The sequence below is a fragment of the Procambarus clarkii genome, chromosome 27 (assembly GCF_040958095.1).
Source record: "Procambarus clarkii isolate CNS0578487 chromosome 27, FALCON_Pclarkii_2.0, whole genome shotgun sequence".
Taxonomy (NCBI): Eukaryota; Metazoa; Arthropoda; class Malacostraca; order Decapoda; family Cambaridae; genus Procambarus; species Procambarus clarkii.
The window spans coordinates 28,291,730-28,312,150 of NC_091176.1; the positions used below are offsets into that span (position 1 = coordinate 28,291,730).

General features: G+C 41.5%; 2 protein-coding genes across 4 annotated transcripts in view; both read right to left on the bottom strand.

Moving 5' to 3' along the window:
* Positions 1-357: 357 nt before the first annotated feature.
* Positions 358-20,421, bottom strand: part of LOC123762550 (calsenilin) — a 297,559-nt gene continuing 277,495 nt past the window's right edge. For all 3 annotated transcript variants that reach the window (XM_045749065.2, XM_069332517.1, XM_045749062.2), the window contains one exon: positions 358-8,029. In XM_045749065.2, the coding sequence (XP_045605021.1) occupies positions 7,985-8,029 (45 nt within the window). In that variant the 3' untranslated portion in view covers positions 358-7,984. The remainder of the gene's footprint in view (positions 8,030-20,421) is intronic.
* LOC123762549 (uncharacterized) lies at positions 12,615-14,006 on the bottom strand. Its single transcript, XM_045749060.2, has one exon. It carries the CDS (start codon positions 13,696-13,698, stop codon positions 12,631-12,633), a length of 1,068 nt encoding a protein of 355 aa, XP_045605016.2. The 5' UTR covers positions 13,699-14,006; the 3' UTR covers positions 12,615-12,630.

The following is a 20,421-nucleotide window of genomic DNA, read 5'->3' on the forward strand; positions in this document are numbered from 1 at the left end:
GAAGCGACCATACGAGTCATAAATACTCATACTCCGCCCAAGTAAAACAGAAACAAGCAACACTTAGTGGGCCAGCCAGAGGCTTAGGGCCCGCGCAGGAATATCCCTGCAAAAAAAAAAAAAAAACTCGCGCAACTAGCCTGCATTTTCCAATGAAGAAGACCATGAAGGAGTTTCTTAGGTTTGGGTACCGATGCGTGCTCCTCGCGTTCATATTCCTTCCAAGTGGAATTCCTCACACTGACTTAGCGATTTCTCTTCTTTTCGAAGTCCCTCGAGGTCAAGTGTGTATATGTGTGATTATAACACACAAGAGAGTATAAAAAATACATAATAAGGGCAAATAAAATTAAGACATATGTATAATGAGCTTTATTTGGAACAATTGATGATAATGTTTTTTTGTTGTTTTTTCAACGGAGTAGAATAAATTGTCATGTAACAAATATTTACAACTGACCACATATATATGTACACATGCCCAAAGCGCGCGATAAAAAAGTGGATACATTTGGATGACAAATCAAACTAAAATTAACAATTGGACAGTGACGGTTCATGGGACACTCCAGTTAAACTAACAGTTACTAAGAAAATCAATAACTGTTATCACACTCTAGAGATGATGCAAGAAAGACACTCGTATCAAGCTATTCTGAAAATGACACATACTGAGAGGTTATCGAAGATACATAATCGGTTACAAAAATTGTATTAGGAGGTGATGGAGAGTTTGGATTAGCTTAGTTAACACCGGTACAAAATTCTGAGACGAAGTGAGGCTTCGTGAGACACTAAGAGTGTTGGGAACAAATGAAGGCCATGATGAGATCTATGTACAAGTCAGAGAGGTAGAGTGGAGGACAAGGTAAACAAATGCAATATTGCCCATGATGTCATGCTTCAACTCGGAGGGTGGGGGGGGGGACGCTGAGGTCAGCCAGCTCGACAAATAATGCTGTGACTTTTTAACCAACCTCAAAAGATGTACAAAATTATAGCTTAAGAATTCGTTTTACTTGAGGTTTCTAAAAAAAATGAAGAAGCAGTTCTCATAATTATGTCTAATGAGCCTCTAGGCACTAAAACAAAGTCAAATAGGATTTTTAAATGACTTGAGATAAATCATCTAGTAATGGCTGAATATCCCCCACTCCGTATCGATACTGAGCATGTCAGGAGATGTACTAGTTAATAAACATTCGTCAGTTCCTGAGTCCATTTCTCCTTTATTACAGAGTTAAATCTGCTTCCCCGCGTGCCCTTGCAAAAAAAAAATAATAAAAATAAAATACAAAGTTAGGAATGCCTTAGAGAACCAGCATGAGTGAGCGGAGAAGAGGGAGGGTCAAGTGGAACCTGTTATATATGTATTCAAATTAATTTGTAAATGTCAGTATAGAAACTAAACATTAAATGTTTATGCAGTTGTGATGTGGTTGCACGATGAAGATAGCAGGTTTGTTAATTCCTGGACAATCTCCAGTGTCACGAGTGAATACTGTTGCAGTTTGTGGTGGGCATTACATATGAAATACTAATTAAAATTCAAACAAAGGACAGTTATTGATGTCAATCTAAGGCAATATCAAACTTTAAAGTTACCAGGAATAAATATAAATAATTTTACGAATTATCAGTAATGTACAAATAATCTCAAAGTACATAGGAAGAAGTTATGCAGAAACGACAGTACTAGTAAATTACTACTGAAGTTCAGAGTAAATAGTTAAGAGCCCCCCGCAGCTCGGTCGGCAATGACAATAATAAAAGAATAGAAGATGAGACTATGGTAACGTTATACAAAATTTCCATATCATTTACGAGACTATAGTGGACTGTTGAAGACCGTGAACGTTGAAGACTGTGACTGTTGAAGACTGTGACTGTTGAAGACTGTGAGTGTCATTAACAAGTGCTGAATCAAACCAAAGATTTGTCAGAGTAATCATGTACGGCTCAAATATTGATCTAACTTGTTAGCGGAAGAACATTTTTACAACACAACAAAAGGTGAACGTTTCTGTCTCATATTTTTTCTTGTCATTTTAGTATCAACTCTGTAATCACGTATACCAACTGGCAAAGATGAACATGAAGTTAAGATTGGCTTTTTAAATGTAAAAATATGCAAACATGGGACATTTGTAAACAGTGCATAAAGGATTAACAAGGAATACATTTCTTCCGAAAAAATGGAAGCCTAACACAGTGTAGAACATGACCCAAATACATTCCTCATACACGGAACTGTTATACAGGAATGAAATGAATGTCATACCGTCGAATCTGTCCACCACTCATCTTTGGCACTGACCAAGTGTGATTGTGAGTGCCAAGCATAGCCTTACTCCACCATCATTATAAACAACCTGTGTGTGGACAGGTATTTCACCGAGATTATAAAACCATATTCCTATTATTATTATTATTATTATTATTATTATTAATATTATTATTATTATTATTAATTATTTAACCTCTTCTTAAAATCATTTACACAAATGAGATTGTCATGTATTGCCAGAAACAATGTATTCAAATTAGAATGGAAATGAAGCAAACAAAATACTTATATAATAATGGAGTATTCTACATTGAAAAAGATTGCAATTGCTGAGAAAACCTGTATACAAAGACCTTCGAGGAGTCTGTCTGATGTGCCCCCGGTGAGCTGTCAGTCAGGCGTACCCACCGGTGAGCTGTCAGTCAGGCGTACCCACCGGTGAGCTGTCAGTCAGACATGCCCACCGGTGAGCTGTCAGTCAGGCGTACCCACCGGTGAGCTGTCAGTCAAACGTGCCCCCGGTGAGCTGTCAGTCAGACGTGCCCACCGGTGAGCTGTCAGTCAGGCGTGCCCCCGGTGAGCTGTCAGTCAGACGTGCCCACCGGAGAGCTGTCAGTCAGACTTGCCCCCAGTGAGTTGTCAGTCAGGCGTACCCACCGGTGAGCTGTCAGTCAGACGTGCCCACCGGTGAGCTGTCAGTCAGACGTGCCCACCGGAGAGCTGTCAGTCAGACTTGCCCCCAGTGAGCTGTCAGTCAGGCGTACCCACCGGTGAGCTGTCAGTCAAACGTGCCCCCGGTGAGCTGTCAGTCAGACGTGCCCACCGGTGAGCTGTCAGTCAGACGTGCCCACCGGAGAGCTGTCAGTCAGACTTGCCCCCAGTGAGTTGTCAGTCAGGCGTACCCACCGGTGAGCTGTCAGTCAGACTTGCCCCCAGTGAGCTGTCAGTCAGCAATTTTTAATTTACATATTGACAATCTGTAATATGAAGATTTCATTCTTAACTTTGCCTGCCTGCCTGGTTACAGAAGTGAGCACTGATGTCCTTCAGGAAGGAAGTCATCCTTCCATGACTTAGTGTTTAAACAGTTTTGAAAAGTATTAGACTTAATAAAATGTATCTGGAGGTACAAAACTATAATTGCACAAACCCAGAAGTCAGGTGTTATGTATTCATTCATGAATAGGATTAAAAATGAAAAATAATTTATTCTAGCACTACATGTTGAACCTACTAGGCGAAATTTATTTATGTTAAAAAAATTTGTAATCGTGCATATAAGAAAAACCTGAGTAAATCTAAATATGTCAAATCTATCAGTGCCATATTCTTCGGTCATTACCTTAACAAACATAACCTAATACTGGAACACTTGCTAAACAAATATGTGTGAAGTTATTGCTATCCAGACATAAGTAAACAAGTACTGGCCTTATTTACTTCTAACTTCCGCACCGCTAGTTTATCTTGTAACATAAGGGGGAATACACACATCAATTATCTCAACGGAGCTCTCTATCATTGTCAACGATATTCAAGCCTATGACTAAACATTTGTAAAAAGTTGAAGTGGTAGCCGGCATAAATAAAAAACATTATCATTATAATTCTCTTAAGGGTAATTATCGTAGATTCCTCAGTTCATTTACCTATAATATGAGATGCCTTAATACTGAAATAAAAATGTCTAAAGCCAAGCACCAGTGAAGATGCGAGAAAGAGGATAGCAGTCTCTTGCCTTGAGACTGCTTCGTGAGACAGTAGCCAGTTGCAGAGTCTATAAAATAAACATTTCAAGACTCCACATATCAGTCTTACTGCCTCGATTTTGATTATTTTTTTCAGCTGTATTGCTGCTTTGTTCATCATTTGATTTTGAGCAGCTGGATGCACCGACTTCCCTTGGAAGTGGCAGCAGCACATATACCAACGTGTTAATTACTTCAACCAAATGCCTAAGCCAATTATCCTACCAACATTTATTCAATAATTTCGTTTTCTGCTACTACAAGCAATGGTGTAATTAGCTATTCTGCCACTAATTACATTGGGAAGCACATCCAAAGGCAGAGGGAAGGTATGAACAAGAACCACAAGCTTGCCTCTCGCCCCAGAGCGCCCAGCTGTCTAGGCAGCCACACAGAAATGTATTACCACACAAGATCCAAAACAGCGTTAAATACAAGTCCATCTAACCCACAAAATATTTGGGGGTCATTTTTTTTCTCTCTAATAAAACACCTTTTTCAGATATGGGCAACTGAAACAGTTACTAGTTGGCTAACATCTAGGAAGACTAGAGTGAACAGTGGGTCGTTTAACTACCACAGTCTTTAAATAGGATAATTGTATAGTGCCTCTTGCTGAAGTTATTACTCAAGGGAAGACAAACGTGACGAAGGTCTCCGCGTTATTTACACCTGACGCTCCCTGCTGCCGCTTGCCAACACACCACAAGTTAACATTATACACAGTACACTAACCATTGCACTACGGGCTTCCAGTCGCATTGAAGACCTTTTATTTATCTATATTAAAAAAAACGGTAATAATATTACTTTCCCTGAAGTATGCCTTAAGTCAAGTAATAACTTAAGATATCATCCTTGTGTTCAAAATAACGACTATGAAAGCTCTAAGACTTATTTTTGTGATGTGATATTATAGTATCTTAATACCAGCTAATTTGCTTAACTATAAGCATAGTAATTCTACACATAATTATTGCCTAAAATTAAATAAAATATAAATGATTGGCAATTTTTCATAATTTGCAGCAGCGTTAAATGGTGGAATTTCTCTATCAAGCGGCTATTTCGATATAGGAGAATGTTTAAATACCCTGAATTCTAAATTCCTATCTATCATCAAATATTGCTGAAAATTATTAGTCAGCTGAAAATGCAATTAAGTTGCTGTGCGCTACATACAAGTCTCAGGCTTCAGGCTACGAGGGTAACGCTGCCAGACTTCAACAGTCGCTCAAGCGCTTCATGCTACGAGGATAACACTACCCTATTCCCTCTTTAACTATCGCTCAAGTGCTTCATCCTACAAGGATATCACTGTCAGACTCTCGCTTCAACTGTCACTCAAGCGCTTTCCCCGCCATTCTTAATTTAAGCGTAAGTCTGTACTTCAATCCATTTACGAAAAAGTGTATTATTTGTCATTCTTATTTTACTGTAAATGTTGATCTATTCCTTAGACTGGGAGAGCCTCATATCCGATTCTTAAAATTATCACAACTTTACTTAACAAAATAATTCAGTAATGCTAAAATTTTGCTTCTTTTTTATTTTATTATTTCCTGAATCAAATATTATTGATCAATTAGCAGTCGGAAAAAAGTTACAGTATTAGCAAGGCGACTAAAACGAAAAAAGAATAAAGGCGTTTAAAGGTATATTTGAACACATGATGGAGTGTACTGGGTAAGTGGTGGACTGGCCTTAGTTGAGGAAGTGACAGCCTAGCCTCAGGTAAGGAGACAACAGTTAGTCTTACGGCCCGAGGAAGACAGTAGCACAGGCTAGCATTTAAGTCCATAATTAATATCCGTTAAGACTGATTTTACCTAGCAAGTGTTTCTGTTATTCACAGCTTTAAATAACTACTGTCATTTGGCTCTTTTAATAAAGATCTACAAGGTTCATCTTTCCACACTGTTGTTTTATTGCGTAAATATTGTATTTTACAAGTGTTGAAGTCTGTCTCACCTTTTGGCAATCCTGTTAATGCTTTGCCGTTTGAGTGTTTATGATTTCTTCAAACCAATTCAGCCCATCGCCAGAGACAAGCGCTTCCACACTGGACAGCGCACTCGGCAACCCGTCCTCAGACCAAGTCCATTCCATCCAGCGGTCAACCCCAAAAGACGCATTCATAAATTTTAACATGCTGTTCATTCAAAACATAAGCAAATGTCCATAACTCCGCATACACTTTTTGAATAATTGGAGGTCAAAGGTTGGAATGATTTTTTGTCTTACAGAAAGCAACTAATATAACACAACCAAGATAGTAATTGCAGAGAACTACTATTTTTAACTGAAATCACCAATATATTAATAACAGTTATACCTACAGGCCACTGATGCTTTACATGACAATGACTCCTGGTTGCTGCGGGAAACAGCGTCTTGTTGAGCTTAACCATCAGATTTTTGTAGAGCGCTACCTACAGTAACTGGTGGGATGAAGCGGGGCCGGGAACTACCCCCTAGCCACACGAACTGGTCAGTTGATGCAGAGCTGGGAACGGCTGTGAGCCACACGAACTGGCGGAATGAAGCAGGTCTGGGAGCGGCTGTCACACGAACTACTAGGTTGAAGAACATACAACAGATGACTGGTAGTCAGTCCCGGTGCACTGATGGAGTATATTTGTGCTGGGGTGGTGAGGGGGTGCAGGAGGATGAAGAGGGAAAGGTGCAAGAAGACGAGGAAAAGGACACGAAAAAGAGAAACCGACTAAGGACATAAGAACATGCAACACACGTCCTACTCTGAGGCCTTCCCTTCATTTACAGCCCCCAGATATTGCTCTGAATTTGTATAACAAGTGATCATGTCAAAAGCAAGTACAAATCAATACGTACATACTCTTTAGCCTTATTGACACACGTAGAGTTGATATCACTGAATATGGTTACATGTAGTTTGTTATTTAAGTCTTGCTGCAATATGAGGAAGAAAATTATGAAATGCCTACATTATTTTTAGAGTACTTATAAAAATCTTGAATGAATTTATAGCGAAACATTTAGATATATTTATATATGTATATATCTTTTTACACGTTGAGGCTTAGGTAAGCATAAGCCTAATCTCTTACGCTTACTCAAGATTATGATATTTTTTGTTTAATATTTGTAGCCCCTAAGCGAGCATAACGGAACGATATTGTGCTTGCAGAAACGCCTTGTGGACACTATTCCAAGTTACTGGCAACGCTTAGTAGTCGCAGTTTAATACTTGGGTCACCCCCAAGGTCCTTGTGGCGAGGGAGGGGCTTGCGGGGGGGGGGGGGAGCATAAAAGGTACCTTTACGCTCGCACCCTTTTGAGGTATGGTACACGGTACTTCCACTCACTCACCTTACTGGAAGTTTTCTTAACGTCAACATTATAGGTACAAGTCAATGTAACTAAAAAATATTTCATTCACTATTGCTGTTTATCTGCGACACGAGGGATGCAACGAGTATTTTCGGAGTCAGTCGTAGTAATACTGATATTGATAATGTTTCTTGTTCGATATATTATTTTCCTAGTTTTCCAAACAGTTTTGAGCATTTTTGTATTATGCATATCGAGTGCTGTTATCACCGTCACTTATGCAATCGAGTGTAGACCCGAGTTCACTGGACGTCCACAGGTCACATAACATGCCTATATATATGAACAAAAACACCCACACATTTTCAGTTGTATGGTATGCCGGGGTGGCCACGTGGGCCGGGGTGGCCACGTGGTCCGGGCCAACCATTGTCACGTGGTCACTCAGTCTCCACTGGCCGGCACTCAGCCAGGTGGCCGTTACTAAGATCCTGTGTCGTCAGGATCATGCAGTGTTCAACGTCTCTAAAGTGTCTTGGCTCTGGCTGGAGATGGTTATCTGGGTGTCGTCGTCGAAGGTAATGCATCTTCCTGTAGGCTGCCCCTTCATCGTCTGAACGGACGCGCCTTGGGGAAACTACAGCCCCTCGAACACCTTAAGGGACTCCGTGATCACTTCGTCCTGTAAAGAATAATAATGCATTAGGCCTATATATTAGCGTTTATGACGTTACAAAAATGGTAACACGCAGTTAGTCTATGTGTAACTGTCACATTATGTTTAACAGGTAACAAATTCTGCCGTTTGTAACCCGGTATTGTTCCCTAGTAACATAATTATTATATACACAACTGTAATTGCTTTTTGAACAAATCGGATATTATAATTATGTTTTAAAAAATGGTTTCAAGTGCGCCGCATTATCAACCGCAAGGAATGTTAACCTTGCTCAGTTCAGGTGTCAAGACTTGTGTACAAAAAAAAGAAGAATATTTTAGCGGCACTTTATGAGCACATTGCCAGTGGCCAAGTGTCGTGGCACGGCCAGGGTTCTCATCCAACCATCAACTGTGTTGTTGTTTAAGATTCGCTACCTGGAACAAAAAGTTTCCAGTAGCACGGGCTATGGTGAGCCCGTAGTGAACCATCAACTATCCAACTAAGTATATATATACTAGGCTCTCCCTACCCCTCCACCCTTGTAATTTGCTGCCTCTGCTTAAGCCTTAACACACACCGGTACACATTATCAGCCAATAATGTTTCCCACTGCTAATTTCTTCATTATTTGCGGTTAAAAAAATGGTATTACATTTTCACTTAAAAAATATAATAGGAATCATTCTTATTTCCAGCAGATCACAAGGGGGCCTGGTGGCCGAGTGGACAGCGCTTGGTATTCGTAATCCTAGGGACTGGGGATCGATCCCCGCCGATGGCGGAAACAAATGGGCAGGTTTCTTTCCCCCCTGATGCCTCTGTTACCTAAGCAGTAAATAGGTACCTGGGAGTAAGACAGGCGCTACTAGCTGCTTCCTGGAGATGTGTGTGTGTGTGTGTGTGTGTGTGTGTGTGTGTGTGTGTGTGTGTGTGTGTGTGTGTGTGTGTGTGTGTGTGTGTGTGTGTGTGAAAATAAAAAATCAGTAGATTGACAGGTTGAGAGGCGGGCCGAAAGAGCCAGAGCTCAACTCCCGCAAGCACAACTAGGTGAATACAAGTTACTAGGAATCATTCTCATTTCAAGCATATCACAAATTAGGAATCATTCTCATTTGAGGCATGTGAGAAGCTACTAGGAATCATTCTCATCTTCGTTAATATGGCTGCTTTATTCCTTCGATTATTTACTTATCTTACATTCCCATAGCTTATGGATAACTGGCTTTCGTAACACGCGAGAGCTACCTATCAGTGCAGACTCCTCCTTCGTTATATTGTGTTATCATCTACGAAAATCATTACAAAAGAAGTGTTTGTCTTGGTACTCTTGTGGGCTGAGGAAGACGTTGAATTCTTCTTAAATGCAGAGCTGCTTCAGTTCACTCTCTCTCTCGAGACAGCTTTTGACATTGATTTTCTCTACACTTCTAACCATCTGATGAGAGGCATTTGAATCCTTCGTTTCAAAAGTAGTATCTTTTCCGAGTGCGTCTTTAGCGACTTGTGTGTTACAAAGTGTATGTCTCTCTTCTGATTTTCTCAGTGGCACATAGCTTTAGACTGGAACTTGTTTCGTAAGAGTCTGCCTGACCTATAGTTCCTTTACAAAGAAAGAGGTTTCAATGATTCATGGTTCCTATGACCTTACAGAGTAATGTATGGTGACACAGTCGTTGCTCTTTAATTGAACCTTGCATCGACTTTCCCAGTCACAAGGGATATATACACCGAGAGGTATACCCCCTCTTCTCTGTATAAGGGATATATACACCGAGAGGTATACCCCCACTTCTCTGTATAAACACTTGAGAGTTTACTTTAGTCCTTGGCTGTGGTCAGGACTAAAGTACTCTTGTAGGCTGGTCAGTAAACAATTGTGGCCTTAATAACCATCCAGAGGTTGATAGGCCTTAAGCCCAACACCCACTAATTTCCCTCCATGAATTTTGGCTCACAGGGAGTGATAACTATACCATAACTAACCCAACCTACACACATGCAACTAGAGGACTGGGGCGACACACATTTCGGTCCGTCCTGGACCCTTAACAAGAATCCAGGACCTTATATTCTTTTATTTTCATAGGTGCGGATTGGCCTATTAATTTTCAGCCACGTTATTGTGACTTATTCTCTGAGTTATGTCTTACATTGAAGGAAAAGATACACTCCTCTGTTTGACAGGCATCCCTCCCCTCCTATTAATGAAGTTAAACGTGGTACTAGAAATGTTATAACTAACTCACTTGAGCATAAGAACCAAGTGTGAGGAATATATCCGTTCAATTACCAGGACTCACCGAGAAGCTTAATTCAAAATATTTAAAAAGACTTATATAACCACTAGCAGTACCCGGCCACGCGTTGCTGCGGCTCAGCAACGCATGTGCGTTGCTGAGCCACAGATGGCGCTGTTTTTCAAAAACGCATGTTTTTACCTGTCACAGGGGTGGCATCTATATACTAGGTATATAAAAAGACGCGCCTATTCGAATGCAACATTGCGTCAAAATTTCAAAGGATTCGGTAGAGAAGTTTCGAAGATTTCCCTCCCATGAAAAACAGTTTTTCAGAAAAAGCATGTTTTTTTTTTTACCGTCACAGACGTGACATCTATATAGTATGTATATAAAAACCTGCTCGGATGCGAATGGAACGTTGTGTGAAAATTTCAAAGCAATCGGTGAAGAACTTTCGGAGATTAGCGGTTATGTACAAACGAACATTTCCATTTTTATTTATATAGATTTCCTGATTGAAATACAGATGCTTGATTAGTGTTTATCATGAATTTGGGTATCTCGCTCAGGGCATGCCGCCACAAGTCTAAACACTTCGTTGCTGGGTACAATCTTAAAAATTGGAAATTTATTATCAAATTCCGATAATCATAATTAAAAAAATCGTACTACATTCAATCCCCTCCTACCGAAATTCTCTATATTAATTAAAAATAAATAACTACTTGGATGATATAAATGAACTAATTCATTTACAGTTGTATTAATTAGTGGCATGAGAGGCTCCTTGCCGTAGCTGTAAGAAGCAGCCCTCGTAGTATTGCTACACGTTAGTACCAAGATCATGCTAATATTCATTTGCCTGATCGTTGACAAGCACACCCGACCTTGACTCCCAGCAAGGGTCAAGCATCAGGCTACACGCCGAGCCCAGGTGCAGGTGTCAGCACTGGTCGACTCACAACTCATGGAAGGTTTCCCGGATATACTGCACCCATACCTTGCTCTCACTCCCTCCCCAGACATACATCTGCCGACCCTCACAGCACATATGAAAGCTTATTACTTCTATACAAAAATATGAATTTCTTTTAAAGTCAATGGTTAGTGCGAGTGGGGTCAGTGAGATATTTAGTAGCGAATGCGACATGGAAATTAATATCCTAATAATCATTACTCCCAGAACTCATGGGTAAACATTCCTACTGATCATGACTCCCAGAACTCGTGAGTAAACATCCCTGATATCAAACTTCCAGTGCTTTTTGACATTCCGATTTACCAATCTGAATATTGTCCAGCTATTATATGGCAGCTCTATTATTATTTCATATTCCTAGAACCCTACATTTGGGAAAATGTGAGAAAATCTGTTAAAGATCAGCAGCCTATGGTAAAGCCACGGTGGGATTACTACATTAATCTGTGTTTTGAAAAAGATGTGTGAGAATGACGCTTTCACAGGAGATGATGAGCCAATTTTACTGATAGTTTTACTGTAATATACAGCCCTTCGCTGCCCCGTCTTCACTTCTGGAAAGCAGAAAAAATAAGGTTGCATTGGAGGAATAAAATAAGGTCGGCAGTTTGAGAATGAAAAGGCAGCGTTCTGCACAATTGAATTAACAAGTTTTCCGTGTTATGTAAGTTCGTTTTGACTTTAATTTTTTTTTCAAGGAAATACATTTCCACAGTTATATTGTGTTTTATTATACTCTGCAAAAATCGCTCATAACGTGAAGGGAAGGAAACTATCAAGGGGGGAACCGCCAAGCCATTACGACTATACAGCACTGGGAAGGTGTCAGGATAAGGATTTGGGACGGGGGGAGGGGGAAGGAATGGTGCCTAACTACCTGGACGGTCGGGGATTGAACGCCGACCTGCATGCAGCCAGACCGTCGCTCTACCGTCCATCCCCCAAGTGGTGAGCAAAGTTAAAAGAAAAAAAGTAAAAATAAATGCCATAAAGTTCTTAGGCTTCCTCTTCAACCTAACCACCAGTTCTTGAGAATATCCTCATAATGCACCCAGAGTCTGCCAGTGCAGACTACTTATCACATGCCTCTGTATTACTAACCATCCTGTGTGATGGGGATTGTTAACATCACGTAGCTAGCTTTTTGACACACTGTACTCCCCTTCATATGGTGGTAAGGAGCCGCACAAATACAGATGTACCTAAATGTGTTAATACAAAAAAGTGGATTGATGAACACCCTGAGAAAATAGCTGATTTTTCTTATACCCTTTAAAGTACCTTATGTGACATGTGATAAAGATGAAATATTGAATTAAGACAGTGAGGCACTACAGTCAATTGGACAGTGGTGGGACACGCACTGACGAACCACCTCTCACCTGCGAAGCCTTGAAGAGTACTCATGCGGAGAAGAGATTCATATTCATATGGGAGATGACAAGATTGAAGCCATACAGGATGCCTCCCGTGATGACCAGCGCCAAGATAAAACACAGGACCTTAGGCAGAAAGCCGAGCTCTTCCTTGCCAGGCGGACAGTAATCGTTTTCGGCTGTAAGAGGCAGCCGCAGATGGGCACGCCGCTCCCAATGACTCATTAACCGCACGAACTCGCGCTCGTCTGTCTCAGATTCTGTCAACTCCGTCTCGTACACTTCTGTCCGTGTTGTATTGTCGAACGAGACATTTTTGTTAGCTCGATAGTTGGCGCGGCGAGCTTGGTCCAAGAGGAGGCCGGAGCGCCGCTGCTGGAGGCTGGAGGGCGTGAGGTCGAGAGGTCGCGGCAACCCGTGCTGATCCCGTAGCGGTGGCTGCTGCGACACCACCTCTGGCGTCAAGGTCACGCTGCGTGATTTAAGCATTAACACCTGGGAACTCTGGGCCTCTCTCTCTACCTCCACCCTCTCTTCTTCATCCAGTGGGATCGCCAGACTTATCTCTTCAGTGGTGGTGCTGCTGTGGATACTGTTCGGCCTCGAGTCGTTCGCGTCGCAACACAAGCTGGTAGTTCGGCTGAAGGATGTAGGTGATCTAGATGGATGTTCGGTCTTATCTACAGAGACGTTCGTACTGGTACTCGACTTCTGTGATATAAGGGTAGCCCGGCGGGAGTTGGCCCGGGTGATGGCGGCCCGGGCCAGCTGGGCCACACTCCCGTTATTGGTAGCATGGCACAAGTTGTAGAGAGAACCCGACGTGTGGTTGAGTTCAGCGGTGATGATATGGTTGGTGACGCTACCGGCAGCGGGTGGCAGCTGGGGACTATGAATCTGGATGGATTTAAGTCTCCCTCGGCTGGCATGAGTAGGCGACTGGTCGTCCTCGGAGACCGGTTCACCCTTCACCGGGCTCACGGCGCCCGTATCGGCGAGAGCCACGTGGTGTGCGGTGCTGAGGTTGACCTTAGTTCCGCGAGGAGGCTTGTAAGTGACCACCGTATCTCTAGGCACTACTGCGGCCATCAACATGGCGTCGCCAGGAGCCTCAGCGCTCTCACCAACATCCTGCTCCTCCGGTCCATCCTACCACACTCACCGCTAGTGCACTTCTACCACACCTCGCTAACGTATTTAACACTTACGAAACATTTTTACAGTTTAATCAATTCGTTGTCACGAAATTCCTTCACTGACAATTGTGCAGGCAACACGTTCGTTGGCAACACAATATATAATAATATGGTCACCAACAGAATTTTCAACATCAACATAAGTAACACTGCAGTCATCAAAAACTGGAAATATATATAAGGCGAGAGAGCAGCGACTACCACCGTGACACGTCTAGGTTAGCACTGAGCACCTTGGCCATCGCGCCGCCGCCACCCGCCACTAACATGCCTGATGCACGATAACGCCCACAACCACTGGTAAGACGCTACGTAAAAAAAATACTGATAACTGCCACTGTATACGTAACAACCAACAGCGAAATATTATGGGGGTATTCATAACTTGTGTTAGGTTCAGTAATGTCCATAGAAAAACATTGCTAATTAAATATCGAGAATTGTCCGTCGCGTGCAAGACCGATATTAATATCTTCTTCCAGCGCTAAAGTCGCGAGGTTATTATATGGTTGTGTGTGTGTGTGTGTGTGTGTGTGTGTGTGTGTGTGTGTGTGTGTGTGTGTGTGTGTGTGGTGGGGGGGAGTGATTTGTGGGGGTGTACTCACCTAGTTGTGCTTGCGGGGGTTGAGCTCTGGCTCTTTGGTCCCGCCTCTCAACTGTCAATCAACTGGTGAACAGATTCCTGAGCCTACTGGGCTCTATCATATCTACATTTGAAACTGTGTATGGAGTCAGCCTCCACCACATCACTGCCTAATGCATTCCACCTGTTAACTACTCTGACACTGAAAAAGTTCTTTCTAACGTCCCTGTGGCTCATTTGGGCACTCAGTTTCCACCTGTGTCCCCTTGTTCGCTTACTTCCCGTGTTAAACAGTTTATCTACCCTGTCAATTCCTCTGGGAATTTTGTAGGTAGTGATCATGTCCTCCCCGAGCTCTCCTGTCTTTCAGCGACGTGAGGAGCAGTTCCTTCAGCTTTTCCTCGTAACTCATGCCTCTTAGTTCTGGGACTAGCCTAGTGGCATACCTCTGAACTTTTTCCAGCATCGTCTTGTGCTTGACAAGGTACGGGCTCCATGCTGGGGCCGCATACTTCAGGGTTGGTCTTACATTATGTGGTATACAAGGTTCTGAATGATTCCTTACACAGGTTTCTGAAGGCTGTTCTGATGTTAGCCAACCTCGCATACGCCGCAGATGTTATTCTTTTGATGTGGGCTTCAGGAGACAGGTTTGGTGTGATATCAACTCCTAGATAGAACTCTCTCTCTGTCCGTTTCATGAAGGTCTTCATCTCCCATTCGGTATCTTGTGTCTGGTCCTCCTGTTTCCACCGCCTAGTTTCATTACCTTACATTTACTTGGGTTGAACTTTAGTAGCCATTTGTTGGACCATTGCTACAGTTTGTCTAGGTCATCTTGTAGCTATCATACTACAAGTATCATACCTCATAACCTCATACTAGTATCATACCTCATACTATCTTCCTCGTGTGTGTGTATGTGTGTGTGTGTGTGTGTGTGTGTGTGTGTGTGTGTGTGTGTGTGTGTGTGTGTGTGTGTGTGTGTGTGTGTGTGTGTGTGTGTGTGCGCGCGCGCGCGCGTGCGAGCAGGCGGGAGCCACCCGTGCGTGTGTATGCCTAAGCGTGTTTCTCTATTCGTGTTTCGTTGGAGAAAGTTCTAGTTCCTGGTTCCAGACTCCTTGATACAGAGTCTGACAACAATTTATGTACGAATATTAAGATTAGATTATGTAGGGATATTAAGATTGTATATTAAGAAGCAAAAGAGAAAAAAACTTTCATATTTAAAAAAATATTTTAAAATATTTTAAACTATTGTCGGAAGAAATAAAAGCAAAAGATACTAGAGAAAATGTTGACTGGGCGACAGATGAGAGGTATACCACGAACCATGTGTATGGTATACTGCGACACACAGGTGGAAGGTATACCTTGGCACAGGCTGGACGGGATACCCCGACACAAGTGGCTGTAAACCACGGTAGAAATGGATGGTATACCTCAATACTGGCGTGAATAATACCACAACACAGAACAAGTGACAGACTGAGGAGACCCGAGGTATGATGGCCGAACCCTCCGCCAGGGAGGCTGAAGCTCACTACGAGATGAACAATTCCTGTAGACCCACCATGCATCTTGACCGAATTTCTAGCATCACTGTCTGATAAAAAAATGTCGCTGTGATTACGTTAGCATGGGGGGGACCTGTGTTACTGTAGGAGAGGTCATGAAGATAATGGCAGAACTTAAATTTGCATAGAGAGATGCGCTGTGTTCCCTTTTCCACCTGTCCCTTCCTCTCCCAGTTGGCGTGGGCCAGCTGCTGCATCCCATTCCATCTGGGAGAGGCACGTCTTCTCCCTTGGAGTCCCATTGAGAAGAGACGAATGGCTGAATACTGGAGCACGGAATTATTGTGGCTCGTTTCCCACGCTGGTTCAGTAGTTCCCACCGAGGCTGAATAGTTCCCGCACGGGCTTAATAATTCCCATATATATATATATATATATATATATATATATATATATATATATATATATATATATATATATATATATATATATATATATATATATATATATATACTGTACATATATATACATAATCCGAAAATACCTGGGTAAATACTGGTTTGGGGAACAAGGCGTGTAGATTTATGGAACAAATTATTGCAATATAATGGACGTGTTTTGTTTGGATTGTTTGGATTATTTTAATGGTTAGTTAGACATTTATATGAGTTGGTTTAGGTATAAACAGCAGCTGTCTCACCTGCGTCACCAGGCCCCTCTGCAATTTCTAAATTTCCACGATCATGTGATGGTGGTTAGTGTCTGGGAGTGAACTAGCGGCGGTGATGATGGTGGTGGTGACACTAGTGGTAGTGGTGGTAGAGGAGATGGTGGTATTAGTGGTAGTGATGGTAGAGGAGATGGTGGTATTAGTGGTAGTGGTGGTAGAGGAGATGGTGGTATTAGTGGTAGTGGTGGTAGAGGAGATGGTGGTATTAGTGGTAGTGGTGGTAGAGGAGATGGTGGTATTAGTGGTAGTGGTGGTAGAGGAGATGGTGGTATTAGTGGTAGTGGTGGTAGAGGAGATGGTGGCATTAGTGGTAGTGATGGTAGAGGAGATGGTGGCATTAGTGGTAGTGGTGGTAGAGGAGATGGTGGCATTAGTGGTAGTGATGGTAGAGGAGATGGTGGTATTAGTGGTAGTGGTGGTAGAGGAGATGGTGGTATTAGTGGTAGTGGTGACAAGGGCGGTAGTTGAGGCAGCACTGATGGTAGGGGTGGTGGCGGCCGGTGGCAGGGGTGGTGGCGGCCGGTGGCAGGGGTGGTGGCGGCCGGTGGCAGGGGTGGTGGCGGCCGGTGGCAGGGGTGGTGGCGGCCGGTGGCAGGGGTGGTGGCGGCCGGTGGCAGGGGTGGTGGCGGCCGGTGGCAGGGGTGGTGGCGGCCGGACCGATGACCTGGTGACAACCGGGGCTTCATAAAAGGCTTCCCGAAACATAAGACTGTCGTTCGCAGCCTGGAACCGTAGCCAGACCCACATTACTGGAACACCCAGTTGTTCTCTGTGTCTCATGTGTGTTGTTCTCTGTGTCTCATGTGTGCTGTTCTCTGTGTCTCATGTGTGCTGTTCTCTGTGTCTCATGTGTGCTGTTCTCTGTGTCTCATGTGTGTTGTTCTCTGTGTCTTATGTGTGTTGTTCTCTGTGTCTCATGTGTGTTGTTCTCTGTGTCTCATGTGTGTTGTTCTCTGTGTCTCATGTGTGCTGTTCTCTGTGTCTCAGGTGTGCTGTTCTCTGTGTCTCATGTGTGCTGTTCTCTGTGTCTCATGTGTGCTGTTCTCTGTGTCTCAGGTGTGCTGTTCTCTGTGTCTCATGTGTGCTGTTCTCTGTGTCTCATGTGTGCTGTTCTCTGTGTCTCATGTGTGTTGTTCTCTGTGTCTCATGTGTGCTGTTCTCTGTGTCTCATGTGTGCTGTTCTCTGTGTCTCAGGTGTGCTGTTCTCTGTGTCTCATGTGTGCTGTTCTCTGTGTCTCATGTGTGTTGTTCTCTGTGTCTCATGTGTGCTGTTCTCTGTGTCTCATGTGTGCTGTTCTCTGTGTCTCATGTGTGCTGTTCTCTGTGTCTCATGTGTGCTGTTCTCTGTGTCTCATGTGTGCTGTTCTCTGTGTCTCATGTGTGCTGTTCTCTGTGTCTCATGTGTGCTGTTCTCTGTGTCTCATGTGTGTTGTTCTCTGTGTCTCATGTGTGTTGTTCTCAGTGTCTCATGTGTGTTGTTCTCTATGTCTCATGTGTGCTGTTCTCTGTGTCTCATGTGTGCTGTTCTCTGTGTCTCATGTGTGCTGTTCTCTGTGTCTCATGTTTGTTGTTCTCTGTGTCTCATGTGTGCTGTTCTCTGTGTCTCATGTGTGTTGTTCTCTGTGTCTCATGTGTGTTGGTCTCTGTGTCTCATGTGTGTTGTTCTCTGTGTCTCATGTGTGCTGGTCTCCACCAGAGCCTCAAGACGGGGTCACTGGGGTGTTCTCTGTACAATGGTCCCAAGGTTCCAGTAGCAATAACAACATGATCTACGCAAACCTTTAATCCCACGAAGCACCCACACTCCCACCCACACTCCCACCCACACGCCCACCCACACTCCCACCCACACTCCCACCCACACGCCCACCCACACTCCCACCCACACTCCCACCCACACTCCCACCCACACTCCCACCCACACTCCCACCCACACTCTCACCCACACTCCCACCCACACTCTCACCCACACGCCCACCCACACTCCCACCCACACTACACCTCTCATCACAGCGCCAGAAGCAGATACTACGAAGCAACATGACGCAAGGAAAGGTTGTGAAGCTTCGCAAGAGTTAGGCAGTTGTTGTTGTTGTGGGAGGGCGGGTGTGGGGGGAGCAGGCTGGGTGGAGGGGAGCAGGCTGGGTGGAGGGGGAGCAGGCTGGATGGAGGGGGAAGCAGGCTGGGTGGAGAAGATCAAGTGGGTGGATGTGGTAGTGGGGAAGGTGAGGTGATGTAACAGCTTCCTCAGGCTACCTCAGCACTCCCCCCTTCGTCAGCCCCTCCCCCAAGGGAACAAGGTCGACCTCCCCTTACCTCCAAGAGAGGACCACCTTGACCTTGGCGTGCGAGCGTCACAACTCTATATTCCAGGTAAGGTCGCAGGCCTCGGAGAGCTGACCTACCTCTCCTCACTTCCCACAACAGTCGGATACACCGCGAGTTACACCACAGTCAAAAGGATCAAGAAGCGGAAGAAGACAAAAGTAATCATGTGTTGACTGTCAAGAAGAGGCAGAGAAAACAAATGCAATCGAAGGTTGACACCAAAGTCGAGGACAGTAAAGATGGCAGGTCATTTGGTCCTTAGTTATATATCTATGTACTGCTGCTGCTGCTGTATGAATACACCTATTATTATTATTGTTATTATTGTTATTATTATTATTATTATTATTATTATTATTGTTATTATTATTATTATTATTATTGTTATTATTATTATTATTATTATTGTTATTATTATTGTTATTATTATTATTATTATTGTTATTATTATTATTATTATTATTATTATTATTATTATTGTTATTATTATTATTATTGTTATTATTATTATTATTATTATTATTGTTATTATTATTATTATTATTATTATTGTTATTATTATTATTATTATTATTATTATTATTATTATTGTTATTATTATTATTATTATTGTTATTATTATTATTATTATTATTATTATTGTTATTATTATTATTATTATTATTGTTATTATTATTGTTATTATTGTTATTATTATTATTATTATTATTGTTATTATTATTATTATTATTATTATTATTGTTATTATTATTATTATTATTATTATTATTATTATTATTGTTATTATTATTATTATTATTGTTATTATTATTATTATTATTATTATTATTGTTATTATTATTATTATTATTATTATTGTTATTATTATTATTATTATTATTATTGTTATTATTATTATTATTATTATTATTATTGTTATTATTATTATTATTATTATTATTATTGTTATTATTATTATTATTATTATTGTTATTATTATTGTTATTATTGTTATTATTATTATTATTATTATTGTTATTATTATTATTATTATTATTATTGTTATTATTATTATTATTATTATTGTTATTATTATTGTTATTATTGTTATTATTATTATTATTATTATTGTTATTATTATTATTATTATTATTATTGTTATTATTATTATTATTATTATTATTATTATTATTATTGTTATTATTATTATTATTATTATTATTATTATTGTTATTATTATTATTATTATTATTATTATTATTATTATTGTTATTATTATTATTGTTATTATTATTATTATTATTATTATTATTATTGTTATTATTATTATTGTTATTATTATTATTATTATTATTATTATTATTATTATTATTATTAATATTATTAACACCTGCCTCCCACCACAAAACACCTGCCCTTCTCAAAAAGCACTTGCTCCCTCCCGCCCTGAACACCTGTCTATCATCCCATAACCTCTGCCTCTCA